Genomic DNA, 17,925 nt, shown 5'->3' on the forward strand with positions numbered 1-17,925 from the left:
TATATATATATATATATATATATAATATTCAAACTAGACATTTAATATGATAATAAAATAAATTTATTGTACTACAACTATATGTACTAATGGTTTTTATGCTAGTGTTCCAAAAATCCTCTTCTTGGAATTTTTTTCTTCCTGTTTCTTTTGATCTTCTTCATCTATGAATTCATAATTGTGCTTCAAATTCCATTGCTGTTTGATGAATTTCAAACCTTGAATATTGAAACCTAAATCATCTACATTAGCTTGTAAAGAAGTTCTTAATTTATTTTTCACACTGGTAATTTGCTTTTTTAGGACATCGTTTCTCTGTGATATTAATTCTTTATGGTTTGCCTTTACAATAATGAATAAGTTTTTACATATTAGAGCTAGACGATTTTTCAATATCTCTGGATCATCCATAACTATATCAATGAATTTCAAAAATTGTAAGACATAAGAAAATGGTAACACTAATAAGGCATCTTCTAATTGGGAAGGTTTTATTTTAATTAAGGTATCCATAATGTACTGATCTGGTCTTCTATTGATAGCAAGTAAAATAGCATTTCCTTGAGGTTTTACAGGAGGTTCACCAGCTTTCTTTTTCTCCCATTGCTTGTAGTCTTTATTATATTTTTCTAAGGCCTCAATTTCTGAAAAACCTAATTCTAAAGCTTCCATTAATCTTTCACCAGATTTTAAAGATTCCATGGTTTGATTACGAACACTAGTAGATTCATCCATTCCGTCTTCAATGTCTGCTTTAAAAGCTGAGTCACCAGAGCCTTCTTCCAATGAAGTCAATAGTGTATCTTCGTATTGTTCTTCCAATTCTTTTTCCCTTTCTTCTTCTAAAAATACCTGATCATCAGTTTCTTTCCAAACTCTCATAGAGTGATCGTGAGACGAAGAAACTACTGTAGAACCATCAGATGTAATTGCTAAGGCCCAAACTTCACTCTGATGAGCAGCTAGCTTTTGAACACATTCAAATTTATCACCATCCCAATATTTCACTAACCCATCTTTAGAGGAACTGAAAAAATTATGAGATTCTGGTAAAAAGCAAACATTCATAATAGAATCTTGATGAGCAAATAAAGATTTATGACAGTCACCAAAATCCAAGCCCCAAATTTTGATGTTTTTATCAGCAGATGATGTGATAATTAGTTTAGAATCAAATGATATGTCAATTGAAAGTACTGGTAATTTGTGACCATATAAACTTAAGAAGAATTTCATTGAGTCTAAGAAAAAAACCTTAACAGTATTATCTAATAATGATACTGCTAAATATTTATCTTCAGGAGAAATTTTAACACTTAAAATGTCATCATTCAACTCTAAAGTTGTATCGTGAATTAATTTCATTACTGGGACGAATTTATCGGTGGTTCCTGGTACTAGATCTTGTTCGATCGAAAAATTCCAAAACTTAATACTTTTATCAGCAGAACCTGTGACTAATCGTTTACCATCTTGAGTAATATCTAGAGACCAAATAGCTGCGTTGTGAGCGACATCTATCGACTCTATTAAAGTTGATGTGACCAAATCAAACAACTGGATTTGTCCTTCTCTTGTTCCGATCACACATAAAGTGCCACTTGGCAAAAATTTACAAGTTAAAGCATAACCACAGTCAAAAGTTCTTATACAAGATTTAGTCTTTAGATTCCAAATTTTTAGCAAGCCATTCGAAGCTGATGCTAATAGTTTATTGTCGTCACTAATATCTATGGAACGAATATCTGTTCTATGTCCTTTTTGTTCAATGGTGTAGAGTTTTGAAGGTGATGGATTCTTAGGTAATCTCTTTTCATATGGAATTGAATAATATTCGATAGTATTACTCGAAGTAGTCACTACGAGTTCTATTTTTGAGTTAGCTGCCACTGTCCATGAAACAGCTTTGATTTTATATGTTGATTTAATAATTTGAAAAGGTTGTAACATCAAAGAAACGTATGTATCAATAAAATATTGTTGAATTTGTTCATCTGTGCTACCTTTTTCTTTCATTCTTTTTTCTCTCTTTTTCAGAGCCCTTGATATTTCATCTTGTTTTCTAATTCTAAATATCTCTACAGTTTTATCAGAGTTTTGAATGTATAAAAATGTTGTCTCATCAGCGGTAGTTTTAAAATTCACAGATAAACCTCTTTGCTTACTCTGCTTCTCATATGTACCTTTTTCGACTATCTTGGAACCATTTTCTTTTGAGGTATCTAAATTCCAAATTTTAATTTGTGAATCAGTACCTGTGGTGACAACCAAATCACCATGTACGCCCAAAGCCCAACATTCGCCTGTTTGGGCTATGTGGGTCTCTACACATTGTTGGGTCTTTAAATCCCAGAGTTTAATCAAACCATCCTTAGCGGTACTGACTAACCAATCCTCTCCTTCACACCATATTCCTGTAATGGCATCCTTATGTGAACGTAGTTTGAATACACCTACTTCACTCACCAAATCCCAGATAATGATATCGGAATCTCTAGAACCAGACATCAATCTTGTACCAGTTGAATCGAATTTCAGAATTGTGACACCAGATTTATGGCCACTGAAACTCAAAAGAACCGTCTTGGACATTAGATCCCAAATTTTAATGACACCATCAGCATACCCTGCCGCCAACAAATTTGTCTCATCATGGTATTCTAAATATGTAACTTCAGCGGGTTTGCTGGATTTGACATCAATTGAACCAGGTGGTAGACCGTCGGATAGGACCGATAACAATTCACCGGTCTTAATGTCCCATAAATTTATATTCTCCAAAGCACCAGTTAAAACCTGACCCACATTTGACTTTCTACTGTCACTAGATGGAAGCCATACACAATTTGCATTCGTAGTAATAACACCAAACACAGAGTCCTGTTCAAAACGTTGATACGATTTTACCATACTCACTCGCTTACAGTAAACGCAATAGAACAAAAGTCTTGTAATACGTTATTTTATCCTCTTCAAAAGACCAATTATCAAGTGCGTCTTGAAATACAAAAACCTTCGACAGTTATATACAGAAAAGCTCCTAGTTTACAAAAACACCAATCACAAGTATCACAAAATTCAATAAAGAAGAAAATTCTTCGACACAATCTCTTATACAACTTGCATCAAGCTTTTAAAATCTCATCTCATCTCATGCATTTCATCTCATCATGTCTTGTCAGCTTTAAAAGTTCAGAAGCTCATCGCTTAAAATCTTTAAAATTTTTCGTTTTGTCAAGAATTTCCACGTCTCCACTACGTTAAAAGTGATAACTTCTTGCATTGGGCGGACAGGTGAAAGAGTCGGTTAAGAGACAGCGTCAGTTAACGGTGGAATAATACATGGTTCAGTGTCATGTTAGCTCCATTAAGACCCTTTTGATCTGAATTGATTAGCTTACTATCAGTTTAATGGAGTGATGTTTGGTGCACTGGTATCGAAGTAATTTCTGAGACAAAATTGTGGTCCCCATGCCACGATAAAACCAAAAAAAATGACAATCAAGAGAGTTATTTATGTTTTGCAATCGAGATGTAGCTTTCAAGTATATACAGGACAATATGTTCAAAGGTGATACAACCACGTTAAAGATAAACATAAGTTTTTTTATACTACTTAGTTTACAGCTATTACTTATACTATTTATATGTTTAATTCTAATGGTGCTTTGTTAATTGTGTCTTTTCAAGTTAATTCAATTTACCGTTTTCTTCTAGGTATTCGTGGTATTCATCCATTATATATGGCCATGGGTCCATTGGATCGTACTCGTCCTTGAATTCAGTTACTGTAGGAAACTTTTTGAAGAACTCTAAAATCATCTTCCATTCGTCTTTGGTAATCGTTTTTTTACCACTTATCGTTAAGAATTTGTTCCAATTATCTAATTGTTCTTTTTCTATATGAAGAGGCGTTCCATCACCGAAGAACAGCTTCCAATACTCCTTGGCTGTGTCTATTTGTATGCTTTTCATGTTTTCTTCCGTAATCAAACCAAATGAATAGTTATATATATATGTGAAATAATTTATATCTGAGCGCAGGTTCTCCCCAACAGTCTCCAATTCATCCTTGATGTCTTTAATGTTAGAGCATTTCTTATTATACCAGGCCTCCAGAAATTGGTTTCTTGTTATGCAATCTGTTAAATTGTTGCATCCCATAACATTAGCTAAACATAAAGTAGTCAAATCTTCCAGTTCGTAGCCTAAATCCTCTATGAATTGTATCAGTCCATCCGCATCAATACCAACATCTTCCTCATTTCCACTGGAACCATCTACATACTTCTGGTTGTTGTACCTTTCAAATAGCTCAATTAACTCCGCTGGGTATTCTCTGGGAACATCATGCACGAATCCACCCAATTCTTGATCGTAGAACTCATTTAAAGCGTAATTCAAATTCCAATCGTTGCCACTCAAATACTTCCGAGCAACTTTATTGCTACTACTAGTCAATTGTTGAAATTCCCTAACAATCGAATCCTGTTGCGACTAAGATAAACATGGTCATCAATTGTTAAATGTTGTATTCAATTGAAAATATAACCTGTTAGTTATGTGAAAATGAAAATTAAATCCTGATAACAATTTGTTAATGTCATGAAAATACATACCATAAATAGTAGATAGACACACTACCAGTTATACTGTGCCCTATATATCACTTATATACTGCATTGCCTACTTCAACATCACAATAACTGTATTCTAACCCTTTATATACACTTTATCCTTTATTTTTTATTTACATAACAAATCCGAAAATGATCCCAACAAGGTTTTCGATGAGTTGTAAGTTTTCCTATTGGTATTTTAGACAAAAACAAAAGATATTATAAATTATTGGAAGGTAAATAAGAGCTCTGGCAATATCTTCATACAAAGTGTAATATTGTCGTAAGCCTAATATATGAAATTCTATAATAACTACCTTTTTGAGTGAATAGAAACAAAGATTTTTTGGAACACAATTGTTCTTGCACAAAAGTACAAAGACAATATATAAGGCATAATTGAGTTTTATTTTACTGAAGAAGATGCAATATACAGAGGTGGATTCTATTGTAGGGAATATTTATGAGTTAGTTGATAGCAAGAGTTGTGGTTCTTCTGATGACATTGATTCTTTGCTAGATTGGCTGAATCCAAATGATCCCAAGAGTAACCATCAGTTGAAACCGCCAACTATACGTTTAAAAAAGGTTATCAAGAAGATATTACTTGATGTAAATACTTTAGGTGATTATGACTCAATAGAGACATTGAATAGTTTACTTCGATATTATTACATTTTTCAAGTTAGGCTGAATTTTTTTAGTAATTTGCAATCTATTACTTATTTTAAAGATATCATAAAATTAGAAAAATATTACGAGTTTCCAATCCTACATGTTCCAATATTTTTGAACAACAATTATATCTGGGAAACTGAGTTAAACAAGATAAGACATTATTTATTAAGAACAAACTTAACATTCAGAAGTAATTTAATAAATCGACTAAAAAAATTAGTAAAAGAAGATGATTTTGACTTAGCACAAGAAATCATTAAGTGGTCAAATGAAGCTAACTTCAGTTTACTTTCATCAAAACAAATCATTTTAAATGCATTACTGGACAAAATAACAATGTACGCCGATAAACAATTTACCAATGCATGGAGCCAAAGATTTATTATCATGGAAACATACAACAAGTTCATAAACAAATATTGGAGTAACTTTGCAGTTCTCTTAAATTGCGCTGAGGATGATCATGAAATTACAAAAGTATTGTATAAATATTTTGAAAAACAATTCTTAAGAATCAGATCTGAAGAAATATTCGATATTTGCGTCATATCTTATCCAGATTCAAAACCAACCATTATGGAATTAAGAGGATTATTGACACAATCCAAAATATCCACAAATATACTAATACGATTATTATCCGAATTTCAATTGAAGGTTTTAAATTTAAGTATTCCCACTTGTACCATTTTAATTGCATATATCAAGACTGTCAAATCTTTATTAATTTTAGATCCAACAAGTCGTTATTTACAATCATTCACATCCTTCACTAATCCATATTTACAACAGAAAAGTGATATTATTTACATTCTGCTCTTTGCGATATTAGATTTACGAACGGATGATATCAAAACTAATCCAATAGTAAAGGTCGATCAAAATTTATTGAAATTGCTTTCAGAGGAACTAAGAGAGTCACACTTTGGTATTAACTTAAACTTCTCAGATGTTGATATTTCGGATAACCTCGAAAATGGCAATAACAATAAGAATATCTCACAACTGGACTATGCAGGTCAGGAATCTTCTCAACTCCTATATAGTCAAATTTTAAACAGAGCTCTTACCTGGCTTCCTGAATCTAAATTAGTTTCACCTAATAAATCAATTAAAATGATGAGGAAAAAAAACCTGCTAGATATTCTTTTTGCAATATTTGATGATCATGAATTGTTTCTAAAGAGATTTGTAGAACTTTTAAAACAAAAGTTGTTTGTTATCAAGGGTTATAATTTGGAAGAATCTTGGGTGCAATGTTTACGATTATTTAAAACTAAATTTTCTCCTAACTCGTTAGATGATGCTCCAACATCAACTAATTTGGAGACCCTTACTGGAAATAACGACAGTATGTACATGACTAATATAGATGTTATGCTATGGGACATGAGAGGTAGTAAAAAGCTTACTGAACAAATGCATCTTATTGATGAACTAGATAACAGAATAAATTTGAAAATTATATCATCTTTATATTGGCAATACGATATGAAGAATGAAAAACGGAAAACGTATTACGGCTTATTAAATAAAATGGATCAAACACTTTTCAATCAATTAGATAAATATAGTAAGCTATATTCAAGATTGAAACCAGGTAGGGTTTTAAATTTATTGACAGATCAGTCCACGATAGAAATTGATTTTAATTTTGAAGACAATAGGACCGTTACATGCGAATGTACATTTGAAAATTATATGTCAATATGTCCATTTCTTGAAAACGAAGGAACATCTTCATACACACTAGAGGAATTATCAATTATAACATCATTTGGATTAGAAGATTTAAAGATATCATTGAAATTTTGGCTGGACCAAAAAATTCTTTATTTCGATGGGAAAACGTACAGACCGTTAGAGTACTTGGATAGGTCTGAGATTATAATCGAATCTCCAGAATCGAATAATGTCAATAGCGTTATGTCCATCACTAACAATCCACTCAATGGATTCGCCATTTTAGGTAAAGGAAATGATACAATTGACAGACCATCACAAGAGAACATTACAAAATGTACACCTGATCACGATAAAACTTTTAATGCAACAAGCCAGGAAGTCTCAAAAATAAAAGAGTACGTTTTAAGTATTCTTACAAATTTAGGAGAGCAAAATATCGAGAAATTATATAATGTCCTTCAAACTACTTCTCATGATACTGCAATTAAGAAAGTAAGTTCCGTCACGTTAGAAAACATCGTGACGGAACTAGTCGAAAACGGCCAGATTTTGTGTCTTCCAAACGGTTTGTATCAATTACCTGAATAATCCAACTCAATAAAAATATACGTAATGTTCGCCTACATACTCGATAATAAACCTCTTCTCTCAATCTTAACATTATAATATATGATATGCTTCTTAATAATAGTAATCTCTTATTAAGTGCTCAGACATAACAACCTCTATTGCTGATAGTCAAACTACTATACTGCAATCGATAAACAGACATTTTTGTTACGATTGGAAAATGTACAAAGACAGTATGTAACTTTATAATTTGGTATGTTCATATTAAGATTACTTGAATGTGTACATGTAACAATTACTACGTCACTATTATCCAAGATCTTAGAAACTGCCGAACAAATACTTGTTTTTTTACATTTGTTCCTGAAACAATCTCATCTCACACCTGAAGGATCGGATAGTAAACGGAAAAAAACACAAACTAACGCTCATAAATTCACGGACAGAGCGAAAGTTTTGTGCAGCGCCAGTATTTCCAAACAGCAAATAACTGTAAAGCGTATCACGGCTTCCTCATGTCAAGATCCAACCGGATCTCCCCGATCGGTGACAATTGAAAAACAAGAATGCTTGAATGTCCTCACGAGAAATTAATGGGAGCCTATACAGCTTCCGGAATGAAGACAATTGTCGGTTCGGGTCACGAAGAGCGATCCGTGATAAATTGAAAGACAAGAGACAACTTTTTTTTCCTGCTGCATGCCTGTACGAACACAATCAGAAGCTAACGCTGCGATAATTTCCTAAACTGGAGACTGTTCAGATGTCTCTGACATCTGAACAGTCTCCGTGCCATTGAACTTTTGTTGAACATTCGTGTGCCAATGCTATCCTTGTACAAAAGTCTCTCAGAATTTGTACAAGGAATGCAAGCGTCCTTGCACATGTACTATTTGTACTGTTAATCAACGGAGAGGCGCGCGCCATTGACTTGTTCTGCAGAAAAAAAATTGCGCGGAAAATTAAGACAAAAAATACATAACTGATAAAAAGAAATGCAATTTGGGGTATGCAAACAACGTACAAAGAATTACGGTACAGAAAAAAGTACTGTCGAAAAGTAGAAAAGGATAGTGCAGCATGAGACGAGCATTATTACTGGTGTAAATAGCTTAAGGTCGTCTGCGCACGCTACATAGTGAAATATTTTCAAGCTGGCTACTAGTACAATGTGGTGGAAGTTACAGGATGTGTTTACGCTTTTATTGTTGCAGGTTTTTTCAAAATGAATTCCTTTGTACAAGGAATGTAGAGCAATTGAACAAATATTACTGTTGATCGTCATCTATCGGCAAAGAGACATAGAGACGGAGAGACATTTATCACAATTCCCGCACTTCCGTTTACGTCCTAAACATTTACACGTTAAGGACCGGAAAGTAGCTTTATGTAAAGGACAATTGGTTTGTATTAATAGTTACATAATTATGCGTACATCCGTATGCACGCAATTGAAAAATATCTTATCCGCATGCAAATGCATCTTACACTGCCCAAGACACGCCTGCAAGTGATTATTAATTGATACGTTCAGCCAACTAATACGTGACTGTCACATAATTTGCCTCTTAAGGAATAGATCTTAAGAGAAATATAATAGACTTCCACGAGAAGTAAGTGTTCGACGAAGTGAAAGTGTCAATGACAAGCAATTACAATCTATGGTTCCATGTATTTTTTTGAAAAAAAATAACATAATGATTTTATATTTCAGCAAGGTGGCTTATTATTAGGTGCTATGGCCATTTTGGTGTCATTGGCAGTGTCGCGATTGCAGTTATTGCCATCTTAAGACCTACAGGCAAGGAGCATTGCCTATCAATGATTCAATTGATCACGCAATAAAATTATAAGTTTCAGTATTCTTGTATCAACAAAATAAATTACTATATGGATTGAAAGCTGATATCGGGAGTGAATTCACCACAAATTGGTTTCTGTCGTAGATCTGAGATCCTACCTCTCAGATCTTGAATTTTGTAACAACTGAATATCGGTTGCTCCCCAATCATTTATAGTTAGCAGCCGTGAAACGCTTTAAAAGTGCACGTAGTTATATGTCGGTTCATTTCCTAATGGGATGTAAGACAAGACATTGGATGCAGTGGCGGAAGGACCCAGATATGCTGTTTGAGTTTTCCTTCCGACAATGAAGACATCAAGATAATAAATCTCATCCATATTCAATAAAATACGTCACTTTAAAAAACAACAGCTAAGACGGCTACAGGTATTCCTGTGAAATGCCAGAGACATACGGAAATTTCCCTCCTTAAATTTGTTGTCTTTGACAATGTCAAGATAAGTATCCGTAACCTTTTGAAAATGTGCCTATTGAGGCAATGTCAAATGAACTGCTAGGGTTCCGTCGTTAGTATGAATTTACATGTATCGGACAAAGTGATAATTGAGCATAAATAACTGTGACTTTAACATAGTGGAAACCTAGTGCATTCACAGGAGTTGAAAAATCTGCAAGAGGACAGAAACCAAATTTGTCTTTCCGATTTATCTTTATATATTTTTAACAGATCGTTGGACAAACCCTAGACACTAGGACACGAAATTTATGAAAAAGTTTTTTTCATACTTTTTATGACATTATTGAGACAAGGGCTCCGTTTTGTTCCGCTTCCGCAAGATCGTAAAAAAAAGAAAAATAAAGTAGTATTGTTTCACATTTGAGCTTACAACGCGCCAAAAATTTAAATTTCAATGGCACTGAAAATATATTTACCCGGATCAACAATTTGAAACGGTGAGTTTGTAGATGTAACTGTGTCACAGTAAGCCAGATTGGGCCTTAGCATGTGCTACGGTTTCTACTGGCTCCTTTATTCGTTTAGGTGTACCTATGTTTTGTTTTGAGGTGGCCAGGTCACCGTTAACAGTTGCTGAGGAACTCAATTTAGACAAGGTTCATACCTGATTTGTACGTTGAAAATTCACGAGCTATGCGTATTTATTTATCTATATTCTATTGTTCGGAGAAACTTGGTCTTCCGTATTGATATCAAGTTGCATATAACTCTTCTATTAGAAGAACACACGGTCACTGGTTATATAGGTATGCTTCATAGATTATTGCCCTCATGTTTAAACGCCAACAAGTTCGTTTAACTTCTGGGATTTTGGTCGAAATAGAAAGAATTGAGGGAAACATTTTGTGTTAAAGCCTGCATATATAATTTTTAGTCAATAAAAGCTTCACATTTTGTCTAAAATCAAATAATAATTTATTTCACTGTAGTACGCTATCTAGTTAGGAAATATTCATCTCTGCTCTTGTTAGGAGCAATTACGTTTATATAATCGAATCATACTTCAAAGAGCATCGATTTCATTATCGAATATAGAAGATTTTTCGAAAGCTTCTTATCTAAGTTTTTACTGTATTTTAGGCTTAGAAACAAGTAATTATTCTACTTAAGTAATTTTACTTGCGAACTTCTAATTGTTCGATGCCAGGAACCTATATTTAAAATAAAATTGTTATTCATCTACGTATTTTAGTCGTTGTGATGGCTAACAATGAACTGAATTTTATAATATATCCATATATCCGCATATCCACACACACAAATATATATTATCACATGACATGTTAATGCCGAACCTTGCAGAAAGGTATTTTCAATTTACTTTACTTCAAGTATTCATTTAGTGTCATTGTTTGATTAACTAGCCTCTTTAAAAGATCACATACTAACAGTGGCGCCAGTGTGGCACAGATAATTAGTTGGCATGGACGAGTAGTTTATCTTATTATGTTTGTCTACTGATATCATGAATGAAGTCATAGCACCGGCTAATGACGAATGCCACTTTTAATTATTAATCTTTCGGTACACTGATATTATAAAATTGCGGCAATTGGTTTTCATATTTTAAAATAGTGTTTGGCCTTGCAACCATTCCAACTTAATTTTGCATATAGTTGAACTAAGTATTCTATTCTATTCTAGATGTGGGAATTCAAATTAGACTTTATTCAAAGGACATTGTGGACATGGACATGTCGAAGGGGGAGCCTAGAATCTTCGAAAGGACATACGTCATACGCATTAATTACTCATTTAACACATGCTTAAAAAATGTATTGCCCAAATTAAGAGTTCAAGATCACAGTACTTAATTAGGAATTAATATTGAATTCGTAATACAGTCCTTACAGAATACTTAGTTTAGCATACGTTTAACATGTCTTCAAAATAATTACCTTAATTAGTTGTTAATCATCATACTTGGACAGGTACTTTAATACTATATACCCAATTAGGCAAACAATTGAATTGAACAACTTTGAGTCGAGATGGAAGAAAGTCTAGTCTTTTCGTTTCTTTTTACCATAAACTTTCCTTTTAACCTTTCCTCGCCATTCAATATCTCCATCCAGTAAAATAAAGCAGGGATTTTAAACCCACCAATAACAACGAGTAAAGTATGTATATAACTGCCGTACGAAATCTGGAAAGTAATAATGTATCGAAAGTTTTCAATTTTTGACCAATTGAAATCCTCAGAAAAACAATTGGTACATTTTTTCTCAGATTGAATGCGCGAGGAATGAAAAACACTATTGCGTTGGACATGTTCATATTTTCGAAGTTAAAAAATCAGGACAATGAAATGGACAAGAAATGCTCTGACAGGCGCAAAAATTTCCATTTCAGGTAATTGTGGCAAAGTTACCCGAGCTTTTCTACTGAAAATGATTAAAAAAAACAGGTAATTTTTTTAATTTTTTTCAATGTCCTGTGATAATTTACTGGAAACAGAAAAAAACAAGTAGAAGAATGCGACAAATAATAATTAGCCTTGGCTATATTGTATATGGAGCACGCTGTTAACTTACCATGGATAAGCATCTATTCTGTTGTAAGCTGTTCATAAACGAGATCTGCAGCTGCTACTAACTTTCTCTTGCAACATCTGTAACTCGTATGAAAGATTAAGATTTCATTGACTTCGCTGTTTTGCCCCACGAACACATGAAATTGTTGAAGAAGGCAAGTCGCACGCCGTCGTTTGATATTAATAGATGAGGTGGTGACAATTAATGGAAAACAAAAATCTTAAAAGTAGAGAACGCAGAACACGGAAGACGGAAAGTCAGAATCTGGAACACGGCAAACCGAACGGAGAAAAATGGGCAGTGGGCATGTTATTCTTACAATCTAGTGGTGTACTCCTTTTGAATAATGGCGATTGCGCTCAGTGTTTCTACAAAACGTAATAAACATAGATCTTTTGTGGGTAGTACCAAATTCGAAAAAACGTATCTACATAGAAGCTCTAAGGTGTTATTGTTTTTTATTCCCTGTCCAATGGACAGTAGAAAAAGTCCATGTTTCAAATCTCAGATCGAGAGCATGTCTTAATTAGATTATGGCACGAAGATCGCAGTACCCAGATATGGCAACCATTAGTATTAATTGCCAAGTCTCGGCACTTATTCCATGATACATGCTCTTGTTTGAAAAGGACATCCGATTCCGAATAATAGTCTCGCATGACGCTGGCAACTAACCAGAGTGTCATTAAAACATCATAAGTCCGGATCAGAGTTGGCTCAATGGCAAATTGGATCAGCTAGACTCCGTTCATGGTATGTTTAACTGATATAAGTCGATGCATCGGGCTCAGATAGGGCCATTTTTGCAATTTGAGATCTTGAATAACAGCAGATCTGGACCTGACATAATTTCCAGATGGCCTCCCTTTTTGTTATTCATTCACATCACCCCCACATGCATGCATACATACATACATACGTGATCAACATAGTATATGCAATATTAAAGAACTTAACAATACGTTTATCTCGTTTCAGATACGCACGTGCCCATATTCAATTGTATAACAGAGAACGTTCCTTCCAATATTATCCTAATGCAATGGCTTCGGAAAAGAAAATTGGAAATTCCAGCGTCATTATATTTCAAGTTGTCAATCGTTACTGAACAATTCATCTCATGCCAAAAAAGGAAATGTGTGCTCTCCGACCTATGCGGGCGCTTCTCCAGCCAAGACTTCCAAAGAAAAAAGAAGAAAACAGCCTTTTCCTCTTCAACACCAACAGTAGATCGATGGACCTCTCATTGAGCATCTTCTCAGTCATTGAAGCTGGCATTCAGCGAAAGACCATTAGGAAAAAATAAAATCGAATTTATCACGTTTCAGCAAGCTGTACGATCTGTTCTCTTTTAACAGATTCTTCTTTTCTTTTTCTTTAAATCTATTGTGCGTGAATTTGTGGGTGTGGCCCTTTCCCGCGAGCCAGATTAGGAAATATTTCCTTCATTTGTCCGGAGGTGACAAAACAAGAAAAGAAAAAAACAAAGCCACCCGACCATCACGAGCTCATCCTGCTTGTCAAAAAAGAAAAAGTAATTCATGCCGAGGAGTGTTCAGGCATTTTATGAACGGTAAAAAAAACATATTCAGCTCTTAACAGCTTTTTTTATTGAAGAAGGACAACATTTCGAAACGTTAAGTTTGTGCGTGTGATTTACTCTCGGACATATTTGACGCGCGGAGAATTTACCGTACACAGCACGCTTCAAGCTATGACATCCGCTTTCATTTTATGTTACCAATTAGGAATAAGAAATTTCCGATCTACTTTTTGCCAAAAACGTACAAATGATGAGATTTATGACAAATTTTGAGACGATTGATTTTTGTGGCTCTCGAATACAAAAACTGCAGATTTTAAAAAATATCGGGCTAGATCGCGGGATTGCCCAAATCGGAAATGTCGATTCGGGACATGCCACTTTAATGATGAGATGAGAAATGTCTGAACTAATTTCCTTTTTCGATATCCGCATCTTGATCTTATTAATCCAGATATCTTAGACATAGAAGAGCAGACTATCTCTTTTTAATTAAAAAACGCCGGATTGTCATTAGTTATAATCAATATAGAAAAAATGTGTTCTTCAATGTAGTCCACTCCACTAAGAGTGGATACGGGCTTACTCCTTACGTCTGAAACAAAAAATAAGCATATCTCAAGTCCTTCTACAATTATTGTGGTTTATTAATTTCATATAGTTGTTTGAACAAGGTCTTTGGGAAACCGATGAGGTCAATTCAAATAAAAGTAAAAGTAAAAAGATATATAAAGGGTAGCAATATGTTTGAAAATATATCAATTAATTCTTTTCCAATTCAATTCTTTTATATATTTATTATTATTATAAAATATTCATAATAGAAGACCAAACAAAAACATTAAGCAAACGTTTACACATAACATTAATACATTAAAAAAATGGTTGCTCCAATATTATTTGCTTTGCTATTCACGCAATTAACAAATGTTTCGGCTGAATTAATTCAATTCTATGATAAAAAAGCTGCTGTTATTCCATTCAGAAAATATTATGCTGATTCTCTAGAAGAATTAGATTACAACACATCTACAAGCGAGACTAAACTTGTCAAGAGAGATGGTGAAGACATTGTCTTAACTAACAGAAATACTTTTTATTCTGCTGAAATTGAAGTTGGTACTCCAGCTCAAACTATGAATGTCATTGTTGACACTGGTTCTTCTGATTTATGGGTTATTGGTCACGACAACTTAACTTGTCCACTTGCTTCTGATGGTTCTTTCAACTGTGAAAGATTCGGTTCTTTCTCCATCTCTAAATCCTCCACATTCACAAAAAATTCAACTGAATTCGCTATTACTTACGTTAGTGGTAACAACTGTATAGGTGTTTGGGGTCAAGATAATTTGATCATTGGTGGTGTTAATGCTACTGGTTTATCTTTTGGTGTCGTCCATACAACTACTTCTTCTGCTGGTATCTTAGGTATTGGTTTACCAGATACTGAAACTACTGCTGTCGGTCAATACGGTCATTACAAATATGATAACTTCCCAATGGTTTTGAAAAACAAAGGTATAATCAGTCATCAAGGTTACTCTATTTACTTGGACTCTTCTTCCAGTACTTACGGTGAATTCTTATTGGGTGGAGTCGACACTTCTAAATACACTGGTACTTTATACAAATTACCATTGGTTAACTGGTACAATACTTACTTTTCTTCCCCAGGTGATTTTCATGTGACGTTACAAGGTCTAGGTTTAATCACTAACTCAGGTAGTGCTGTCACTTTAACTGAAACTAAAATGGCTGTTATCTTAGACACTGGTTCTACCGTCACTGGTATTCCAGCCACTTTATACAACGCGTTATTATCCAGTTTAGGTGGTTACTATAGTTCCACCCACGGTGCCTACGTCTTCACTTGTCCAACCGAAACTTCCAAGTTAGTCTTCAACTTCGGTGGTATCAACTACAAGTTACCAATGTCCAGTTTCATCAACACTCTTGGTGACAATGTCTGTTCACTAAAAGTTTCTTCCAGATCTGACAGTAACTTCATCTTAGGTGATGATTTCTTACGTAATGTCTACGCCGCTTTTGACTTAGAAAACAAAGAAATTGGTTTAGCTATGGCTGACTTTGACTCCAGCTCTAACAACAAGAGAGAAGACACCGTTATTGCTATGGAAAGCGGTATCCCAGATGCTGTCCAAGCTCCTGAATATTCTGCTACTTGGGTTACCTACGAAGCTGTTGTTACCGGTGGTTCTATGTTTGAAACTTTAGCTGAAAACGCTTCTTCCAGTGAAGCTACTTCTTCTTCCACCTCCAGTGAAGCTACTTCTTCTTCTACCTCCACCGAAGCTACATCCACTTCCACTTCTACTGAAGCTACTTCCTCTTCCACTTCTACCTCCACTGAAGCAACTTCCACTTCTACTGAAGCTACTTCCTCTTCCACTTCTACCTCCACTGAAGCAACTTCTTCTTCCACCTCCAGTGAAGCCACTTCCACTTCCACCTCCACTGAAGCTACATCCTCTTCCACTTCTACCTCCACCGAAGCTACATCCACTTCCACTTCTACTGAAGCTACTTCCTCTTCCACTTCTACCTCCAGTGAAGCTACATCCTCTTCCACCTCCACTGAAGCTACTTCCTCTTCCACTTCTACCTCCTCTTCCACTTCTACCTCCACTTCCACTGAAGCTACTTCCACTTCTACTGAAGCTACTTCCTCTTCCACTTCTACCTCCACTGAAGCAACTTCTTCTTCCACCTCCAGTGAAGCCACTTCCACTTCCACCTCCACTGAAGCTACTTCCTCTTCCACTTCCACCTCCACTGAAGCTACTTCTTCTTCCACTTCCACTGAAGCTACTTCCTCTTCCACTTCTACCTCCACTGAAGCAACTTCTTCTTCCACCTCCAGTGAAGCCACTTCCACTTCCACCTCCACTGAAGCTACTTCTTCTTCCACTTCCACTGAAGCTACATCCTCTTCCACTTCTACCTCCACCGAAGCTACATCCACTTCCACTGAAGCTACTTCCACTTCTACTGAAGCTACTTCCTCTTCCACTTCTACCTCCAGTGAAGCTACATCCTCTTCCACCTCCACTGAAGCTACTTCCTCTTCCACTTCTACCTCCACTTCCACTGAAGCTACTTCCACTTCTACTGAAGCTACTTCCTCTTCCACTTCTACCTCCACTGAAGCAACTTCTTCTTCCACCTCCAGTGAAGCCACTTCCACTTCTACTGAAGCTACATCCTCTTCCACTTCCATTGAAGCTACATCCTCTTCCACCTCCACTGAAGCTACATCCCCTTCCACTTCCATTGAAGCTACTTCTTCTTCTACTTCCACCTCCGCTGAAGCTAGTTCCTCTTCTGAAGTTAACCAAAGCGCATCTTTACTTCCAGCTGAAGAAATTGCCAGTATCTCAACTGTCTCTTCTGTTAGTGCTACGTCCACCGCAGTTATTTCCATTGAAGCCAGCTCTTCTGAAATTAGCTCTTCAAAAGTAACTTCCACCTCCACACCAGCTTCTTCTACTACTCCAATTGCATCTGAAGTTGCTTTATTCTCTAACTCCACATCTACCTCTACTGTTACTGAATCTAACACTTTAGTTACTTTAACCACTACAAATGCTGCTGCCTCCACCGATGCTGCCACTACTACTGCTGCTGCTACCTTCGTTGCTAGCGAAAGTTACTACTCTGAAGATGCTGCCAACGCTTCTGTAGCCAGTGCTTCATCTGCTAGCCGTAGACACTCCATTGACGCTCTAGCTCGTACCAGTACTAGTGCTGCTTCCGGTTCCAGCTCCACCTTATCTATTGTCGAACAGCATAATGGTGCTATGAACATGAAGACCACTTCATTCTTCACCGTATCCTTCTTCTTTGTCGCTCAATTATTATTTTAATGAACTGACAAGAATCCCACTTCAAATTCTTATAGAAAACATCATAACATTATAGAGAAAATCAAAACATTATAGAGTCGCGGTTATGAT

General features: G+C 35.3%; 4 protein-coding genes across 4 annotated transcripts; 2 read left to right on the top strand and 2 right to left on the bottom strand.

Annotated features, from left to right (window-relative positions):
• Positions 1-96: 96 nt before the first annotated feature.
• Positions 97-2,910, bottom strand: DIP2 (snoRNA-binding rRNA-processing protein DIP2; the record flags this gene model as incomplete). The annotated part of the gene is made up of 1 exon (XM_003684623.1): positions 97-2,910. One exon carries the CDS (start codon positions 2,908-2,910, stop codon positions 97-99), a length of 2,814 nt encoding a protein of 937 aa, XP_003684671.1.
• Positions 2,911-3,690: 780 nt separating this feature from the next.
• Positions 3,691-4,622, bottom strand: DCN1 (NEDD8 ligase DCN1; the record flags this gene model as incomplete). The annotated part of the gene is made up of 2 exons (XM_003684624.1): positions 3,691-4,488; positions 4,620-4,622. 2 exons carry the CDS (start codon positions 4,620-4,622, stop codon positions 3,691-3,693), a joined length of 801 nt encoding a protein of 266 aa, XP_003684672.1.
• A 420-nt stretch (positions 4,623-5,042) lies between these two features.
• Positions 5,043-7,571, top strand: APC2 (anaphase promoting complex subunit 2; the record flags this gene model as incomplete). The annotated part of the gene is made up of 1 exon (XM_003684625.1): positions 5,043-7,571. The coding sequence occupies one exon, from the start codon at positions 5,043-5,045 to the stop codon at positions 7,569-7,571; it is 2,529 nt and encodes an 842-aa protein (XP_003684673.1).
• A 7,261-nt stretch (positions 7,572-14,832) lies between these two features.
• TPHA0C00840 (pepsin-like aspartic protease) lies at positions 14,833-17,835 on the top strand (the record flags this gene model as incomplete). The annotated part of the gene is made up of 1 exon (XM_003684626.1): positions 14,833-17,835. One exon carries the CDS (start codon positions 14,833-14,835, stop codon positions 17,833-17,835), a length of 3,003 nt encoding a protein of 1,000 aa, XP_003684674.1.
• Between the last annotated feature and the right edge of the window lie 90 nt (positions 17,836-17,925).

Source organism: Tetrapisispora phaffii, chromosome 3, assembly GCF_000236905.1.
Source record: "Tetrapisispora phaffii CBS 4417 chromosome 3, complete genome".
In the NCBI taxonomy this organism is placed as follows: domain Eukaryota; kingdom Fungi; phylum Ascomycota; class Saccharomycetes; order Saccharomycetales; family Saccharomycetaceae; genus Tetrapisispora; species Tetrapisispora phaffii.